At 41.9% G+C, this 18921-nt stretch overlaps 2 protein-coding genes across 2 annotated transcripts in view; both read left to right on the top strand.

Annotated features, from left to right (window-relative positions):
• The first annotated feature begins 22 nt into the window (after positions 1-22).
• SLC35G6 (solute carrier family 35 member G6) lies at positions 23-1862 on the top strand. Its single transcript, XM_072641207.1, has 2 exons — positions 23-96; positions 736-1862. Exons 1-2 carry the CDS (start codon positions 94-96, stop codon positions 1771-1773), a joined length of 1041 nt encoding a protein of 346 aa, XP_072497308.1. The 5' UTR covers positions 23-93; the 3' UTR covers positions 1774-1862.
• A 1397-nt stretch (positions 1863-3259) lies between these two features.
• The window catches only part of POLR2A (RNA polymerase II subunit A), a 30263-nt gene continuing 14601 nt past the window's right edge, over positions 3260-18921 (top strand). The window contains exons 1-10 of the mRNA XM_072641196.1: positions 3260-3750; positions 15770-15902; positions 16051-16187; positions 16275-16448; positions 16704-16985; positions 17089-17250; positions 17476-17696; positions 18013-18145; positions 18436-18560; positions 18680-18890. Of these exons, the coding sequence (XP_072497297.1) occupies positions 3658-3750; positions 15770-15902; positions 16051-16187; positions 16275-16448; positions 16704-16985; positions 17089-17250; positions 17476-17696; positions 18013-18145; positions 18436-18560; positions 18680-18890 (1671 nt within the window). The 5' untranslated portion in view covers positions 3260-3657. The remainder of the gene's footprint in view (positions 3751-15769; positions 15903-16050; positions 16188-16274; positions 16449-16703; positions 16986-17088; positions 17251-17475; positions 17697-18012; positions 18146-18435; positions 18561-18679; positions 18891-18921) is intronic.

Raw genomic sequence — 18921 nt, 5'->3', positions numbered from 1 at the left:
CCAGACTGAGGTCATAATAGCCAATGGCTGGAGCTCTGAGAAGCCAGCAAGAGCAGAAGAAGGCAGAGAGCAAACTATGGTGTCTAGAGAACCATGGTGAGTCTTGAGGGCCCGGTAGGGTGCATGCTAACACCCAATCCCCATCTTTGGGGCTGCTCCCCCTCTTTCCCCTGTCCTAAGCTCCTCTACCACCCAGGACTCTGATATGTTATACATATCCCTGAATCAGACTGTACACACAGACACAAAATGTCCCTGGAACACACACGACATCACATACACATGTGACATCCAGGACCCTCCTATAACCAGGAAAGCATGATATCGAATAGCCCACTTATCTAAGGAAGCAAAATGCACTACCACTTTTTGACTGCCCTTTTTACCATCCTCATCAACCATGCTCATGGTTAATCAGAGTAATAAAGCATCACAACATCCTTCATCCTCTAGGTTCTTCCTACTCTGAGTTCCCCTTTCCCCACCTTCTGAATCCCTAGCCCTTACATAATATATTAGTAACAGGGCTATTGTCACAGAAGACCTTGGAGAATGGGGGGAGGGGGAGAATTTGTCCACTAGAACCACCTACTGCCCTTTTTGGCTTTTCCAAGTCCAAAAAGATCTCCACCCTAACCATTTCCATGTACTCCAAGAGACCTGCCTACCTCCTCTCTCCCTCTATCCTTCCTGCTCTCTCCTGTTCCCCCTCCCTCCATTTTCCCTCTCCCACAGGTTGCCATGTACCCCTCCTCTTTGACCCTGGATGACTTCACCCAGCCATCACCATCCCCCTCTCCACCAGGGGAGGCAAGGGAGGAGAGCCTACCCTGGCACCAACGATGCCGCCCCACAGATGCCACCAAGGGGCTGCTTGTGGCATTGCTGGGTGGAGGCCTTCCTGCAGGCTTTGTGGGACCCTTCTCTCGAATGGCTTATCAAGCCTCTCATCTACCCTCCCTTGAGCTTCTCCTTTGCCGGTGCCTTTTCCACCTTCCCATCGCCTTACTCCTCAAACTACGAGGCTGTCCACTGCTGGGACCTGCAGGTAACCGACAAAGAGCCTGGCTCCATGCCCTCCTCAACGTTCTCAGCATTGGCTGTGCCTACAGCGCTGTTCTGGTTGTACCTGCTGGCAATGCAGCCACTGTCCGAAAAGGCTCTTCCACCGTCTGTTCTACACTCCTTGCCCTGTGTTTGGAAAGCCAGCGACTCAGCAGCTATGACTGGTGTGGCCTGGTTGGCAGCACCCTGGGCTTACTTATCATTGTGGGCCCAGGGCTGGGCACTCTACAAGAGGGATCAGAAGGGGTCTACACAGCCCTTGGCTATGTGTTGGCAGTCTTGGGTGGCCTGGCCCTTGCTCTGGGGCTGTTGGTTTACAGATCCCTGGACTTCCCTTCTAGCCTACTGACTGTGGCATTCCTCTTTGGAGTAGTAGGGGTGATGGGGGCCCTGCCAGGGCTCTTCCTGTTGCAGACACCTGTGATACCCCACGACCCACTGAGCTGGAGCTGTATCTGGGCTGTTGGGGTCCTGGCCCTGGTTTCATTTGCATGTGCCAGCTATGCTGTCACCATGGCCCACCCAGCACTGGTGTGTGCTGTGCTACATTCTGAGGTGGTGGTGGCACTTATGCTGCAGTACTATGTACTCAGTGAGAATGTGACACCATCTGATATCATGGGGGCAGGAGTTGTATTGGGTAGCATTGCCATCATCACTGCTCAGAACCTCAGTTGTGATCAAGACAGAGAGGGTCTTAAGGAATGAGGCAGAGTGTGTGTATGTAAATATGTGTGTTAGGGAGTAGGAATTTGGGGTTTGGGAGACTTAGCACTCAAGTTAGTGGAGGGAGGAACTCAGGTGTGTATAAAGGGTGTAACTAGCGTAATCAGGACAACGTTGGGAACTTGACTGAGATTACTGAAAAACAAAGAACGTTCTGTAGGACCTGGGGAAGAAAGGGTTAAAGGAATATAAGGGACAAAGTAGAACCATAACAGTAGGACTGGGGGACAAAGGGGATGGGTCTTAGAAGGCAAGTGGGCAAAGTTTAAAAAACAAGAGAAATGGAAAATAAAAGCTGGGGCTTCCAGGTGGGACAAAGGAATGAAGGGCACACTTTCTGTATGGAGGCTGGGGAAGGGAGGCATCCAATGAAGGGAGAATGTGATAGGACATGGTGGGGAATATGGAATAGGGGTTGGTAAGGATTGACCTGGAAAACGGGGTGCGTGGGAGAGACACGATGTTGACTTCAAACAAGGAAGTATCTAAGTGTGACTGCCCCTGGTGTCATCTCTGCTTTGGGATTGAGGGGGGTGGGAGGCATCAGCCAATCCCTCTCCAAGTGATCCCCAGTGTTTGTAGATCGAAAGTCCTTTGCTGTCTCCTAAAAATAAAATTTCTTAGTGACAGAAGGGAGCCCCTCTGGGGCATCTCCATCCCTTTACTTGGGGATATCTCCAGAACCTAACTGGACCCTCGGATTTCTACACTGATCTTCCCGTCATTGGAGAGGCCCTTGGCTATACTAGGCCTGGACTCCTCGCTGTGGTACAGGCCCCCAAGCCGCGGGCCTTTCCTAGTATCGTGAGGGGTTGGGAGACCGGGACTCTGCGCGCGCGTCTCCAGGCGAAACCGAGGTAGCGCTGGCTCGCTCGTCCTCCGAGGCCCCCACGCCAAAGCCGCCAACTTCCGGACTTGCAGGATTAACCCGGCCATCTCACTCTGCCAAAACATCTACGAAGTTATTAAATATTCATTAGCGTGAGGTGGGCGGGGTGAAAAGAGAGGCGACAACACCTCCCAGGCCATTTTTTTTTATCTGGGCGGAGTTTAGGCCGGGCCGCTCCTACTTTAGCATTCATGGCATAGACCAATTTCGGTTCTGACAGTGAGAGGGAGTAGGTGCCATTCAATGCAGATGAAACAGTGCTCCAGAGTAGGAAGAAAAGCGGCATCCATTGGCCCTTTACATTTCAAATCTCGAGGGCTTAATATTTAGGGAACGAAGAGCGGGGACGGGGGCGAAGTAACCACAATGAAACTACAATCGGTCCCCTCCCCCCCTTCATTTTACTATTATCCAGAAGGAAGCGGAGTGGCCCGGAAGAGAGGCTTAACGTCCAAAGCACGCGCCCCCTACGTATCCGCGTTTTCGGCCTCCTGGCGCAAAGGAGGGCGGGAAGGGAAGGGGCGGGGGAAGTGAGGGGGGGCGAGTCTATAAAGGGTAGTGCTCTGGGTCGCTCTCTTCAGAAGCGCCGAGAGCGCGGCTGGGACGGTTGGTGAGGAAGGGTTTCCCGGAAGGCGAAGAGACAAACTGCTGTCGCTTCGACCGTTAAGGAGCCCGGTTACTTATTTATTTATTAATATATCCTTTTTCTGTCCCAAGGACTTTACTTTAGCCCCTTAAAAGCATTTTTTTGGGGGGGAGGTAAAAACCCTGGAAGAGGGAAGAAGAGAAGCTTCCTTTCGCTTTTTTTCGTACTTCCCCACGTCCTTTTCGTCCTCCTTCCCTCGCCTGCGGCAATTCCTCTCGACCCCGGGAGGTCTTGCCCGGTGGCCGCCCCGGCGGGGACTGGGCGCCGAGGCAGAGGCAGCGCCGGGTTTTTGTAGGGAGGTTTGCGCCTGCGCGGCGAGCCTGCCTCAGCCATGCACGGTGGGGGACCTCCCTCTGGGGATAGCGCATGCCCACTACGAACTATCAAGCGCGTGCAATTCGGAGTCCTCAGTCCAGATGAACTGGTAAGCAACACTCATTACTCGGGACCTAGCCTCGGGTTGTGGCGGGGCGTGTGTTGAAACGTGTTATGTTGTATTGTATTGCCCTTTATCGGAACCTTCTTACGTCAGCTCCAAAGTACGAGAGTTGCCGGGAAGGTGGTGCTAGGTCAGTCCTGGAGAAATTGCATCCTGAGACTTAATGAGAGTTGACCAAACCGAAGGGCTGCCCAGAGCTTGTAGAGAGGTGGGATGGGGTGCACTTGCAAAGTTCAGTGTTGGTACGGGATACGCATCTTCGGAACTAAGGATCTGGGTCGCAGTGCATCTCATGTTGCATCTACTAGTATTACTGATTAGATTTTGGGGAAGGGGGGGAAGTCGTGTGATGTAGATTGTAAAGTTGGGGATCGAGAAAATAATGAAAATTCGAATCCACATGATACCAAAAAGTGGTAACTGTTCTTAGGTTGTGTACTTGGATCACAACCTCAAACGGGGCAAAGAAGCAGCATGAGAATAGACAAGTGTGTTTTGATATTATAAAACTTATTTAAAGGATGTAAAAAAATATATTAGCCCTGTTTAAGAGATTGGGATGGAGGCCCTCCGGGAGTGGAGAGGAGAACTTTTTTTGTTTGTTTTGAGATAGTTGCGAGTTTAAAAGGGGAGGCATTCTGGGTTTATGTAAAGGTTGAGTAGGTGGCAAGGAATTATTAAAATACATGGAACGCAGCAACATGTAGGTTGATACTGAAGAGAAGGATGAAGTTTGGCAAGGCATCATGGAAGCCTTGCAAAAAATGAGCAGGGGGAATCCTGAGAGATTTTGGTATTGATTTGAGGTGGGGTGTGAAGAGGATTTTTAAGGGCATGTGAGCGTAGCTCTATATCTTCTTTAGGCACTAATAAGTAATTTTTTTCCAAGAATCCAGAATGCTCAGACTTCCAGGTCTTGAGTAATTTCCCCAAAATGGGAATAATACCAGTTAATTTTTATCTTGAGAGTCAGTATGGCTTAGACGACTGGCTTTGGAGTCAGGAATCAGTCTATCAGTAGATGTTCCTTGAACCTCAGCTTGTATGCCCCACTCTGTGCTTGGCTATGGGTATGCAAATACAGGAAACAGTTCAGGGACAGTCCTGGAATGTAACTCAGGAAGGCCTCACCAAGCCCTGCCTCTTACACTGTGTGATCATGGACATTTATTTAACCTCAGTATCTCAGGCAAATCTTTTAAGATTTAGGTTGCAGTAGAGTTAATCTTATGGTTAGAGAGAGATTCTACACAAAGAGTTCTCTACTTATTTACTTAAGGGTTATTGTAAGAATGAGACAGTGAATGAATATGAAGCATTTTGTAAGCCATAAAACACTATGTAATATCTGTTATTTCTAGTTTTCTCAAGAAATAATTGGCTGTATAACTTATAGGAATCCTCTAGGAGTCAGAAGACAAAGGAGAACCGTGTGAACCTTGGTCCTCTTCATTCTAGCGCTTAACACCTACTCTACTATTAGAGAAGCAAATACAAAGATTAAATCTCGGCTCTCGAGAAACTTGCATTCTAAAGAGGAAGACAAGTACATGTATTAAGTGTATGCCAAATAAATATAAAGATGATTTAAGACAGAGGGGAAGGAAGGGATCAGGAAAGGCTTCATGCTTGAACTATTTCTTGAAGAGTGGGAATTTTCTGAGGTGAATCAGAGGACAGTTTACTTACCGGGTATGGGGGTTGTCCAGTGCAAGGCATGGAGGAGAAAGATGCAAGAAGAACAGAGAGAATGCCAGGTTGTTGGATTGAAGACTGGGAGGAGAGAAATAACCAGGAAGCTGGAAAAATAGGTGGGGGCCAGATTTGAAGGTTTTAAAAAAGCTAAACAGAGAAGTTCACATTTGATCCCTGAGGTACATGGTGAACCACTGGAGCTTATCAAGTATGAGAGTGTGGCATGGTTAAATCTACCATTAAGAAAAGTCACTTTGGCAGTCAAGTGGAGGATGAACTGGAATGGGGAGAGTATTGATAGGGAGACCATTGTTGTTGCAAGGATCTAGGTGATGAGGCCTTGAACTAAGGTTTTTTTTTTATATAAACTAAGGTAGTTTTTTATATAGAGAGATCCTTTGTGAAGGAAGGAACAAGATTTGGCAGCAGATATTTGGGATGAGTTAGAGTAAGGAATTGAGGATGACAGAGACTTGAGAAATGGTTAGGGGAGGGTTTTGGGGGAGAGAGAAATTCTGTTGTGAACATAGTGGGTTTGAGATGTTGGTACATACAGTTTGAAATGTTCAGTAGGCAGTTGGTAACATGTGGTTGAAACTAAGGGAAGATACAGATGGAGGATATGTATATTAAATCCATAAGAGTTGGTGAGGTTACCCAAAGGCCCTGGGACCAATCCTTAGAAACGACATCTACCTTTCAGGCCTCAAGTTGCTTGTAACTGAGCTCTCAATTTAGAGTCCGAGCATGCAGATTCTGCAACTTACTCCCTCTGCAACCTTAACTAGTTATTTAACTGTTCTGACTCAGTTTCTTCAGTTGTAAAATAAGAGGACTGATTCCAAGTGGCCTCTGATGTTCCTCCTTAGCTCTCAATCTAGGCTGATCATGTGGCCCAGGTGAGAGATGTCAGGTACTCTATTGATACTCTCACAATGTCACAAGCTAAAATTTATGGAAAGAAATTAAGTGTCGTACAGGATGGGCCATCCGCACAATTAGAGACAACATCCATATTGATGAGATCACAGATCCATTTGAGTTTGAATTTTAGCTCCTTTTCCCCCTCCCTTGTCTTTCTAACTTTCTTCCTTTCACTCCTCCCTATTCTTGAGGAGATCCTATCTTGAAGCACCAGCTGCTTTCTGACTCCATGTATAGACTCTAATCAGTGTTTTTATCTCATCCCTATGTGTCTTCTTTCTTCCCTTCAATATTCAAATGTTTTACCTGCAACTCGTTTATTTTTAAGTTGTCAGTAATCTGTGTTTGGAATTTTGGAGGATAGAAGGAGGCCATTGTCTTCATAGATAAGAAAGGAAGAAAGTTCAGAGCCACTCACTAGAGAACCCTAAAAGCTCCATAGCACCAAACACGTTTCCAAAAGATGTCATTTTCTGCCCTTTCCAGCCTTGGAACTAAAGCTGGAGAGTTGGGAGGCAGGACACCTAGGCTATATTAGCCCACCAGGACCATTTCAGTTCTAGAAAACATGTTGAATGTGGAGGCAGGGAAGCCATGCATAATATAATGTTAACAAAAGTAGATCACCTAAGGATTTTACCTAACTGCTTATTTTATGTGAGTATACTTTCAGTTTCTCAGATTAGAACCTTTCCATGCCCTCCTATTCTGTTTAACTCTTGTTATGGTCACTCAATATGGTAGGGACTTTCTAGATCTCTTGACATTGCATGGATGCTAAAAGGTGTACATTCTGCTTTCCATTGGTTGTACATGGGTCCATATAGATTAGTTACTTTTGCTTCTGGTCTTAAATCTCCTTAATGATGTCTTTTATTCCACTTCTGTTGCTTAATTCTCAGTGATAACTTGTAGCCTACTCATCTCCATTGCCTTTTGAGGTGCTGCCCAACTCTTAAATCTTTGGAGCCTGTCCCAATCATGCAGTGTCACTATCTTCTTCTTCTTTTATTTTTTTAAAGGAGGACGCTAGCTTCAGAGAGATGTTTGGGTTTATTAAAGGACTGCATTTTCCCTAAAGTTAATTTCAGTCCTCTCCCCTATTAATTTCTGGCCCAACTCATTGAACATCACACTGTGTGTTCTGATCATCAACCCTTATTTGTTTTTTCCTATATGAATAGGTGGGCTAAATTTTTTTGAGTTATGTATCTCATTTAGGAAATTGGTCAGTATTCTGCACAATTAGCACGATGTCATCTGTAAGTGGGAACATCTGTATAACCTCACAATCAAAAGGTTCTATAGAGACTCCCTGTTCCATGTGGAGTCTTGATTATATAGGTAATTAATCTGTCAACTTCTTTTGGAAACAAGGTCTCAGACCATTTTCTAAGCCTTTTGGTATCTGCTTTTTGCTTGAGCATCAATCTCCAACTCGGAATTGTGTGCTTCCCATTCTTGCTATACACAGTCCCCAGTCCCTGTTCTTCCCGACTTTGTTTTTGTTAGTACCCTTCCTACTTCCTCATGCAGAAGTGCTGTGATGTTAAAAATCCTAACATGATAATTGCATTAAGTCTTGAACCCAAGTCCTTTGATGAGAAAAGCGTTTATTATGAAAATCTTTATAGATCTTTCCCATCTTGAAAAATCTGTTCTCTTCTCAGTTTTCATTATTCATTGCCCTCAGGATGATTTTGCTGAGTTGGTTCTTTTCAAACTTTCTGTAAACTTTTTTCCGTCTAATGATTCTTGTAGTTTAAGGAAGTGACACTGCTTATAACCTTCCTCCATTGAATCTTACAAATGAATTTTTATTCTAAACCAATATGTCTCTTATGTCTCTGTATGGCAAGGAAACCAAATGTTTAATGTCTGAGGCAGTTTTTAGACTCTTGTGCTAATTGATTTACATTGGTTAAACTTAACATCTTTTCTCTTATTTGCCATTTTTCTTAGTCAGCAGCAAAATATGTCAGATTAGAGTCATCTCAACTTCATATCTTGTTTTTATTCTTGAACTTTTGGAATTGATTTTAATCTTTAATAAATTGGTGGTCCAGGTATACAAAGATGACTAATTTGGAAATGATTAGTAACTAGTCGTCTGTCGGGATAGAATTGGTTTCATTTTTGTGATGTTATTTGGTGCTCACCATATCTACTACCTTCCAGCTATCTTCTCAAAGACATCATTCATGACATACAGGCATGAAGCTTCCTTCTTTGTAGTCTAGAAACTTGACTTCTTTCATTTCTTATTTCTTAACTATGTTTTCCCACATATTTTTATGACCTCACTTTTGAATAGAAGTCACTGAGTATTAGAATATACATTGATTTAATTTAGAGGTCCTAATTGAGTAATTCAAAGAATTTCACCACCTCCTTATTTCTAGTATTTAATCATCTTGAGTTATTATTTTCATGATGGTCTTTCTGCAAATGTTCCTCACAAGGACAATTCAAGATGATCAAAAGAGTGTTTGGGGGTGGGGAAGGAGACTACACAAATAAGTGTTTTTATTCACAGTTGCTTCATTTGTAATAGTGAAAAATTAAGCAGCATACACATTGAGTGATTGTGGAATGGCTAAATGAACTGTGGCAGATCAAGGTAATGGGATACCATTGTGCCATCAGAAAAGTAAAATTTAAAAATAAAGAAATATGAAAAAGAGTTGTAGAAAGTAATTTGTAGCACTAGTAGCAGAATTATCAAACAGTATTATTGACTATGATTATATAAAACAAATAATGGCAATGCTAGAAGTACACAGAAAACAAATTATTTTGTTAAAATTATATTTGTTTCCTAATCAGATGTAAATAATTTGGGTAATATGGTTCTATTTGGGATTCATTTCTTTATTCAATTTATTTGCCATTGTTGAGTGTGTTATATTTTATAATTAAAAACTACATATTTAGGTTTAACATGATTGTGCATGTATAGCCTATATCAGAAGCGCTTGCCATCTTTGAAAAGGAACAGGGGAGGGAGGGAGAAAAAAAACATTAGAACTCAAAATTTTATAAAAGTGGATGCTGAAAACTATCATTTCGTGTAATTGGAAAAAATAAAATACTAGTAAGTGGGAAAAATAATAAAATGTAATTGGAGGGAACCTATACATTCAGGAGTTGTGGGAGGATGGCAGGGCATTAGGATTTAGATGTGCCCTGATCACCTATAAACAACCCAGTAAAATTAAAAATGTACCAAAAGGAACAGTGATAAAACCAAAGAGGAGGGAGTATTGTGGGAGTGTAGCAGAGGAGCCAGGACCACCACACACACCTATACACATGCACATCCCAGTAAAGCTTTTTAAAATGCATCTTATTAAAAAAGAATCAGAATTGCCTGTAGACTCCTCCACCTGGCACATGGATGCATGGAAGAATGGCAGAGATCCACCTGGGATGACAGTGAGCTTGAGGCAGGAACCCAGCATAGAGGAGGTTAGAGCAGGCTCAGAAACCAGGGAGAAGAGCCCCAGACAGGGGCCCTTGGGATCATGGGGCAAGAGGAAAGTCCTAAGAAGAGCCCAACCTGGGAATAGCCTTTGAGTCCCTTGGGTAAGAGCCTAGCAATAACAAGGAGGTGGCCTCAGAAGCCTGGCAGCAAGGAATGGGCCCCAGACACTAGGGGGTGGCCCAGAGCCCCATGGCAAGAGTCAGGCTTCTCAGCAAAAGAAAGAGGGCGATGGTCTTGTTTGATCCCAGGGAGTACACAGCCATAAGTCCCACAGTAACAGCTGAGGAGCCTGTGAAGACTAGTGTGAGGGTAGCCTGGGAGTTTTCACAGCAGCAGGGGAAAATTACATTAATACCAGTGCTGCCAGGAAACCTCTCGGCAGGAGAGGAGGATCCTAAGTGGCATCCAGGGAAACCTGGGCCTGCACAGCAGGAGACAAGATCAAATAGTTCCTACAGAAGTAGCCTGGTCTTGGCCATCACATTCAGGAACAGCCTGGCTTGTCCATGCTGTTCAGTGGGGCAGAAGCAGATTTCCCCAGCCTGAGGCTGTTGAGATTAGTGCACCAAGTAAAATATGTTGCTGCCATTAATTAGGAAATACCTTGGACTAAGAAATGCCCAGGGGGTAAACCTTGAGGAGGAACAACCCCACTATTCCCAGTAGAGCCTCAGAGGGAAAAAAAACAACAAAAACCTGACCCTGAGGATTTTAAGAGTATCCAAAAGAAATGAAACTAGAGGAAGACAATTGGAATTCCTAAGGAAAATTTACACCTTAGAACAGGTGGGGGGAAAACTTACTTAGGGCTTGAAAATCAGAATGGACCAAAATGACTCAGTAAGACCAACAAATATTAAAACCAAACTATTGAGGAAAATGTAAGAAGTATGTTTTTTTAAACTGTCCTGGAATCCAGGTCAAAGAGATAATTAAACACCTTTAAAGAAATAGATTTCCAAACATTCCTGATGAAAAAGGTTAGAACTCAGGTACACAGTAGCCAAGAGAAACACAGAAAGGCACCCATTTTTTTTAATTGGAAGGAGTATACAGGGGAATGAATTATTTACATGCTATTAGGGGGTTAAGAAACAAATGTACTAAAAATCATAATTTTTTTTTTAAAGTTATAGGAAAGGAAGAGGACCTATGGGTGACTTTGTTCTGTATTGATGGTCTCAGGAGAAGCTAGAAATAGGAGGGAGAAGAGATTACCTAGAAGAAAGGAGGAAGAGATGGGGAAAATATTATGTAATAGAAGTGCATGAGATGATTATTGAGCACAGTTATACAATCTTCCCCCTACACACACATAAGTTGTTATGGAAATATATTAAACTTAAAAAGGAAATAGGAGGGAACAGGGGAGGGGTATAGAGGAGAGAGGACAGGATTTGTGAGGGGATAGTCATGAGCAAAACACTCTCTAGTAAAGAAATGGCAAGAGATGGAATGTGTCAAGGTAAGAAATAAAGCAAAAGCCTGGGTTCAGGGTCAAGCCAAATGAAAGAGAAGAGCTTCAGCAGAGCAGAAAATGAGCCATGTCAGGTAAACTCTCTGTTGCTGCCTTATTTGTGAAGAAAGGTGGGATGGGAGCAAAGGAAGAAAAAAGCACAAGAATACAGAATGGAGGAAATAGACAACTAACAGTCATAACCATTTATGTGAATGGATTCTGTTTGTCTGGATAATGTGTTTACAAGAAACATACTTAAAACAAAAAGATTCACATAGAGTTAAAATGAGGGGCTGAAGCAAAATCGTTTCATGCTTCAGCTAAACTAAAAAAAATCAGGCTTGGTAAAAACTCTGCAGGGAAATTACTTTTTGCTCAAAGGCACTATAGATAATGAATCTGTAACAATACTTAATAACATAGCATCTAAGTATGTAAAGGAAAAGTAAATGGGATTGGAAGAAGAAATAATAAAACTATAGTAGACTCAGACAAATTTAATGACAGGATAAATAAGTTCAATACCTGACTAGAACACTTGAAAAATTAGAAATAATAAGTCTGGTGATTATGAAGAGGAATCGAAAGGAATTTACTTATTTCTCAGCTACATATTATACATTTTAAAAATTTATAATGTTTTGGGACATCACTAAAAATGTAGAAAAGTAAAAATCCTTAATAAATAATTTATTGATCATAATTCAATTAAAAGGAAGAATTTAAAAGTAATTGAAAATTAAACAACATTCTAAAGAACAGGTGGGTCAAAAAACCAGTTGATAGAAACAAGGATATCTAATGAAAAAAAATTACTATAGACATCCTACCAAAATATAAGGGATACAGCTAAAACAATTCTTAGGGTAAATCTTATATTTAAACGTTTCATTCAGAAAAGAGAGAAAGGATAAATCAATGACTTAAACTCACAACTTAAAAAATTATCAAATTCCCACTCCCCAGCTAAGCAACAAAGTAGAAATTCTGCAAATTAAAGAAGCAATAAAATTGATAACCAAAAGCCCCACTGAATTTTTTTTTTTTGAAGAGCTTTTAGGGATAGGGAACCTAATAAAGTAGATAAAATTAATCTGATTGTTTAAAAGAGGGGGGAAAACAAATTGCAACATGACTGGAAAAGGACAATTCACAACAATTGAAGAGGAAATGAAATAGTGGGAGACTTTTGCATGCTAACAAAATGGTAACTTAGGGAAAATGAATGCGTGCTTACAAAAACATTTTAAAAACACTCAGATTAACAAAAGAAGAAAGACTATTTAAATAAAGAAAAAGGAATTGAACAATTTATAAGTCAAATCTTAAAGGAAAAAAACTCCAGGCCTCTATGGATTTACGGGTGTATTCTGTCAGACATTCGGAGAAGAATTCCAGTATTCCATAAACTCTTTGCTATAATAGAAGAGATCTTTCCAGGCTCTTTCCGTGTTATTAATAATCTTTATACTTAAACCAGTGAGAGACAAAACAGAAATAAACCCTAACAATGATCCTAATGAGCATTAATACAAAAATTTTAAATAAATATTAACAAATAGGCAAAAACAACTATAGTAGATTATATAATATGATCAGGTTGGATATATACCAGGAATTCAGAGTTGGTTCAACGTAAGGAAAACAAATAATTTTAATAACAAATAAAAAAGACTTCATGGTTATATCAGTGTACATTGAAAAGGCATTTAGCAAGCTCTTACTACCTATTTTTGTTTAAAAACACAAGGATCATAGGAATAAATCAAATTTTATAGTAAATATCTAAAACCAAGGGCAAGCATTATATATAATGGGGAAAAGTTAAAGCCTTTAAGTTCACAAATAAAGGAAGTGTTTATCTAATAAACAATGTTCAATATAACAATAAAAAATTGCATTAAGGGAAGAAACAAGCAAAGAGGAAGCACAATGATCACTTTTTGCAGATGATATAACATTTAGCTTAGAAAACTTAGACTACTTAATAAATTCAGCCGAGTTGCAGGATAGATTCCACGTAAGTCATCAGCATTCATATATATTACCAGCAAAAACTCAGCAAGAACAGGCGGAAAAATAGCTATAATTGGGAATTATATCTACCAAGACATACCCAGGAACTAACTATTATGAATCTAGCTGTAAAATTATTGAGAAATAAAGATGGACTTAAATAATTGAAAAGATATTAATTGCTTATGAGTAGGTCAAGCTAATAAAATAAAAATAACACTACTACCTAAACTCATTTGCTTATTAGGTGGCATACCAAACTACCAAGGATTACTTTATAGAGCTAAAAAAAAAAATGAAATTTTTATGGAGGAACAAAAAGTTAAGAATGTCAAGTATAATAAGGAAAAATTAGGAAGAAAGAGGTTGCCTACAGTAATACAAAGCAGTAATCATCAAAATGATTTGGTACTGGTTAAGAAAGAAAGAGAGATCAGTAGAACACATTAATTACCTAACATATGGAAACAGATGAGTACAGTAGTGTTATGTTTGACGAGCCCAAAAGACTCTAGTTGCTGGGTACTATTTGACAAAGACTGCTAGGAAAACTGGGAGGAGTTTGGCAGTAATTAGCTGTAAACTATATACCCAAGACAAACTTTATTTGAGTAAATGATGAACACAAAACATAACAAATGAGAGGTGTAAGGAAGAAAATACCTTTCAGACCTATAGGTAGAAGAAGAGTTAATGAACAGCAAGTGATAGAAAGTATCCCAAAAGATAAAGCAGACAATTTTGATTGCATAAAATTTAAAAGTTTCTGCACAAATTGAATGCAGTTAAAATTAAAAGGGAAAAAGGTCCCTGGGGGAAAAAATCTTGGCAACCTCTGATGATGGTCACTTATCCAAGATATCAGATGGGCAAAAATGACAAATATTGGAAGGGCTACTGGTAAAAAAGCATATTAATGCATTGTTGGTGAGACTGCACTAGTGCAGATATTGTGGAAAATTCAGTTTGGAACTGTGCTACCACAGCCACCAAACTTTAACTTCAGTTGTACCACTTATACCCGAATGATACCAAAGAACAATATGTACAAAAATATTTTTAGCAGATCTCCCCGTAGTAACCAGAAACTGGAAACTAAGGGGTCACTCACCAATTGGAAAAAGGGTAAACAAATTGTGGTATGTGAATGCAATGGAGTATTATTTTGCGGTGAGGAATAAGGAAAGGAACTGCTTCAGAGCAAACTGGGAAGACTTCTGTAAACCGATGCAGAGGGAGTGAACAGGACTGTCAACATTATAAATGACAACAAATGACATTGTAAAAATAAATAACTTTGAAAGACTTTGTACTCTGATAAATGCAGTGATAAACCAGAAGTCCAGAGGACTGATGATGAAACACGCTACTCACTTCCTGCCAGAGAGGTGATATACTTGTAATGCAGAATGAAGCATATATTCTGTTTTACTGGACTTAACATATTTCTTATGAGGGTTTAATTATTTTTCATTAAAAAATTATTTGGTACTAGAGTAGTGAGAGGTCTATAAATGCTTGTACAAGTGATAGAATTTTTAAAAGGATACCCAAGGCAGTATAAAAAGACTGCCAAAATCATGTTTGTAGAAGACAAACTCAGAACAGGAGACAGGACCAGAATGTGTTTAGGTCATTGAAGACCTGTGGTAGCTGTTATAGGTGAGTGAAGATCATGCATGGAAAATCTTTTTCATGAAGGGGGGGGGTGTGGTAAAAATAACAGTCTTTCTCCTAATTAAATCCTGAGGTTTTTCCACTACATCTTCCTTATTAAATGTTTACTTTGTGTATTTGAATGCCCTACTCTATGAAAGGGAAGAAAGAGATGGGATGGTAAAGGGGGGGGTAGGGTAGAAGAGTTCAGGAAAGGTTTTTATTTAGTATTGGGATGAGGTAAGCATGTTTTAGACAGATGAGAGGGAGCCAGTGGAGAGAGATGACAGTTTCATAGGATAGAAGTGATGACTGTTGAATGAGGCAAGGCCAGAGGGAATAGGGTTACCTTTAGCCAAGCTCCGTAGATCTGAATTACATAGCATCAGACCTAAGGGTTTTCTTATCCCTGAACTGTGATAGCTGTTTGGGCCAAGTGCATAGATTGATATATTCTAGCCTTCTGGTATAACTAAATAGTAACTAAAATAGCTTTTGACTATGGTAGTTCATTGAGACCTTCCTAGACACCTCTTTCTCTCCTAAAGACAAAGGACTATGGCTTTTTTGTTTTTACCAGCTTCTGTTCTTTTTATGTGCTTTGTATATAGTAAGTGCTGAATAAATGTTTTATTCATTCCTCTCAAGTACGATTTTTTCTAAAAAAACCTAATACAGAGTTTTGTGTGGATACATCTACCCACATCTGCTTTAGGAACCCCAGAAACATAGACATCCTAATTGTTATTTTTTCTCTTCCTCCCCCCCAGAAACGGATGTCTGTGACAGAAGGTGGCATCAAGTACCCTGAGACAACGGAGGGAGGGCGCCCCAAGCTTGGGGGACTGATGGATCCCAGGCAAGGAGTGATTGAGCGGACAGGACGCTGTCAGACGTGTGCAGGCAGGTGCTGGGAAATCAGGAAATGGGTGTTTAAAGGAAACAGGGCCCTGGTGTGCATGCATGGATTGTTGGGGGAGGGAATGAAGACTGGGGGACAGAGAACTCTGGAAAGAGTGAATTTAAAGACCGAGTTTGTGTGGTCCTCCAGGGAACATGACAGAATGTCCTGGCCACTTCGGGCACATTGAACTGGCTAAGCCTGTGTTCCATGTGGGTTTCTTGGTGAAGACAATGAAAGTTCTGCGCTGTGTTTGCTTCTTCTGTTCCAAGTTGCTTGTGGACTCAGTGAGTAGGGGAGTGAGCTCAAAGGCAAGGGTGGAGAGGAATGATGGCAGTGCAGTCACCTTAACCACCCTGCTCTTTCACCTTCAGAATAATCCAAAAATCAAAGATATACTGGGCAAGTCAAAAGGACAACCAAAGAAACGACTCACCCATGTCTATGACCTCTGCAAAGGCAAGAATATCTGCGAGGGAGGTGAGGAAATGGACAATAAGTTTGGAGTAGAGCAACCTGAAGGTGATGAGGATCTTACCAAAGAGAAGGTAACTGCTGCTTTCTGGGGACCCTGAGGAAAGAAAGGGCTTTGGGAGAAAAGAGAAGAGACAGGATCTAGTAAGCTACATGTGGAGGGGAGGAGAAGGATAGGGATGAGGAACATGGAAAAGACAAATCTAGAAAGGTGAAAGGTAGTGAGGCAGGTGAGTAACAGAATAGGATAGTTATAGGTCAATGAGGAAAAGCCAGGATAGGTAGTATCACTTGGTTCTGACCCATTTTACTGCTGCTTCCCCTTACAGGGCCATGGTGGGTGTGGGCGATACCAACCTCGCATTCGGCGCACAGGATTGGAGCTCTATGCAGAGTGGAAGCATGTCAACGAGGACTCACAGGAAAAGAAAATCCTGCTAAGTCCTGAGCGTGTACATGAGATTTTCAAGCGCATCTCAGATGAGGAGTGTTTCGTGTTGGGCATGGAGCCACGCTATGCTCGTCCCGAGTGGATGATTGTCACTGTTCTCCCTGTTCCCCCTCTCTCTGTGCGGCCTGCTGTTGTTATGCAAGGCTCTGCTCGTAACCAGGTCAGAATGTTGCAGGGAAACGGGTGGGAAGAAAAATTGTGGTGGGAGAGCCTATTGATCCTGAGTCCCCTTAAGTCTTAAACTTGTAGCCTCTTCTCTCCAGGATGACCTGACACACAAGTTGGCTGACATTGTGAAGATCAACAATCAGCTGCGGCGGAATGAGCAGAATGGAGCAGCTGCTCATGTGATTGCTGAGGATGTGAAGTTGCTGCAGTTCCATGTGGCCACCATGGTGGACAATGAGCTGCCTGGCCTGCCCAGGGTGAGTAAAGTATATCGTCTTAGGAGACTATAGAAAAGGAGATTAGAAATGACTGGCTGGTAAGAGTTGGTAAAAGCTATTAGAAGCTGAAGTTGGCAAAGAGAGAACTCCTAAAACTTGATAATGGAGGGAAAATACACAAAACAGTGATTTCTAGAAAGTATGAATTGAGAAATAATAAGCGCTGCTGGTTTCATTCTCCCCACTTTGATCTCTTCCCCTCAGGCAATGCAGAAGTCAGGCAGGCCCCTCAAGTCCCTGAAGCAGCGGTTGAAGGGAAAAGAAGGGCGAGTTCGTGGTAATCTGATGGGCAAGCGGGTGGACTTTTCAGCCCGCACAGTCATCACACCTGATCCTAACCTCTCCATCGACCAAGTAGGCGTGCCTCGTTCTATTGCTGCCAACATGACCTTTGCAGAAATCGTCACACCCTTCAACATTGACAGGTGTGACTCATAGGAGCCATGGAAGATTAGGATTATGGGTACTTTAGGAGAAATGCTTAAGAACATATGGGGAAACTTGTCAGGGTGTCCAAAGTGATTAATGCAGTGTTTTGTTTTGTTTTTAGAGGAGAGAACAAAGATGGAGCTGGGACTAGGGACAGACAGAGGGGAAGGCTTATGGAATTAGGGAGGAATTAATGTTACTCTTTACCCTTTCAGATAATGGGGATACCCTTAGGAAAGGGAAGCCTTATTTGGTAGAAAGGGAGAACAGAAAAGGCATTTAGAGCTTAGCCATATCTTCCCCTCTCCTCAGGCTTCAAGAGCTGGTACGGAGGGGGAACAGCCAGTACCCTGGAGCCAAGTATATCATCCGAGATAATGGTGACCGAATTGATCTACGCTTCCACCCCAAGCCTAGTGATCTCCACCTACAAACTGGCTATAAGGTATTTAGATGCCTCTGTCATTTTCCTCAACTGGGATACTTTGTAGAATATAGCTCTGTTTCCCATAGTTCATAGTGTTAAAAGGTTATTGAGAAATTACTTTGTGTCACCATTACTCTAAAGCATATAAGGAGATATTAGCATTAGACAATAGTTATGGTTAGTGAGTGGTAGAGGTGAAGGAGACAGAACTGAAGAAAGTAGGACAGAGGAAAAAATATGAGTGTCTAGGGATTACACAGATGGGAACACTACTATTTTATTGACACATTTCCCATCTTCCTCCTCAGGTAGAGCGTCATATGTGTGATGGGGACATTGTCATCTTCAACCGGCAGCCAACACTGCACAAGATGTCCATGATGGGTCATAGGGTCCGCATCTTGCCTTGGTCCACGTTTCGCCTGAATCTCAGGTCAGTCCAAGGATCAAACACTTGAATCCCTTGGAGAAATTAGGACTGGTGAAAAAGTGAGGATTAGAGTACTTTGCTTAGGTCCTAATCCAAATATTGAATCCATGTGTCTTCGTCAGTGTGACAACACCCTACAATGCAGACTTTGATGGGGATGAGATGAACCTACACTTGCCACAGTCTCTAGAGACTAGAGCAGAGATCCAGGAACTGGCCATGGTGCCCCGAATGATTGTTACACCTCAGAGCAACCGCCCTGTCATGGGCATTGTGCAAGATACACTTACAGCAGTGCGAAAGTTCACCAAGAGAGATGTCTTCCTAGAGAGGGTGAGTTGACTTGGAAATATGAGGCCTGAAG

This window comes from Notamacropus eugenii, chromosome 2 (genome assembly GCF_028372415.1).
Source record: "Notamacropus eugenii isolate mMacEug1 chromosome 2, mMacEug1.pri_v2, whole genome shotgun sequence".
Lineage (NCBI taxonomy): Eukaryota > Metazoa > Chordata > Mammalia > Diprotodontia > Macropodidae > Notamacropus > Notamacropus eugenii.
The sequence above is the reverse complement of the archived record's forward strand: the minus strand, read 5'-3'. Positions and strand labels throughout refer to the sequence as shown.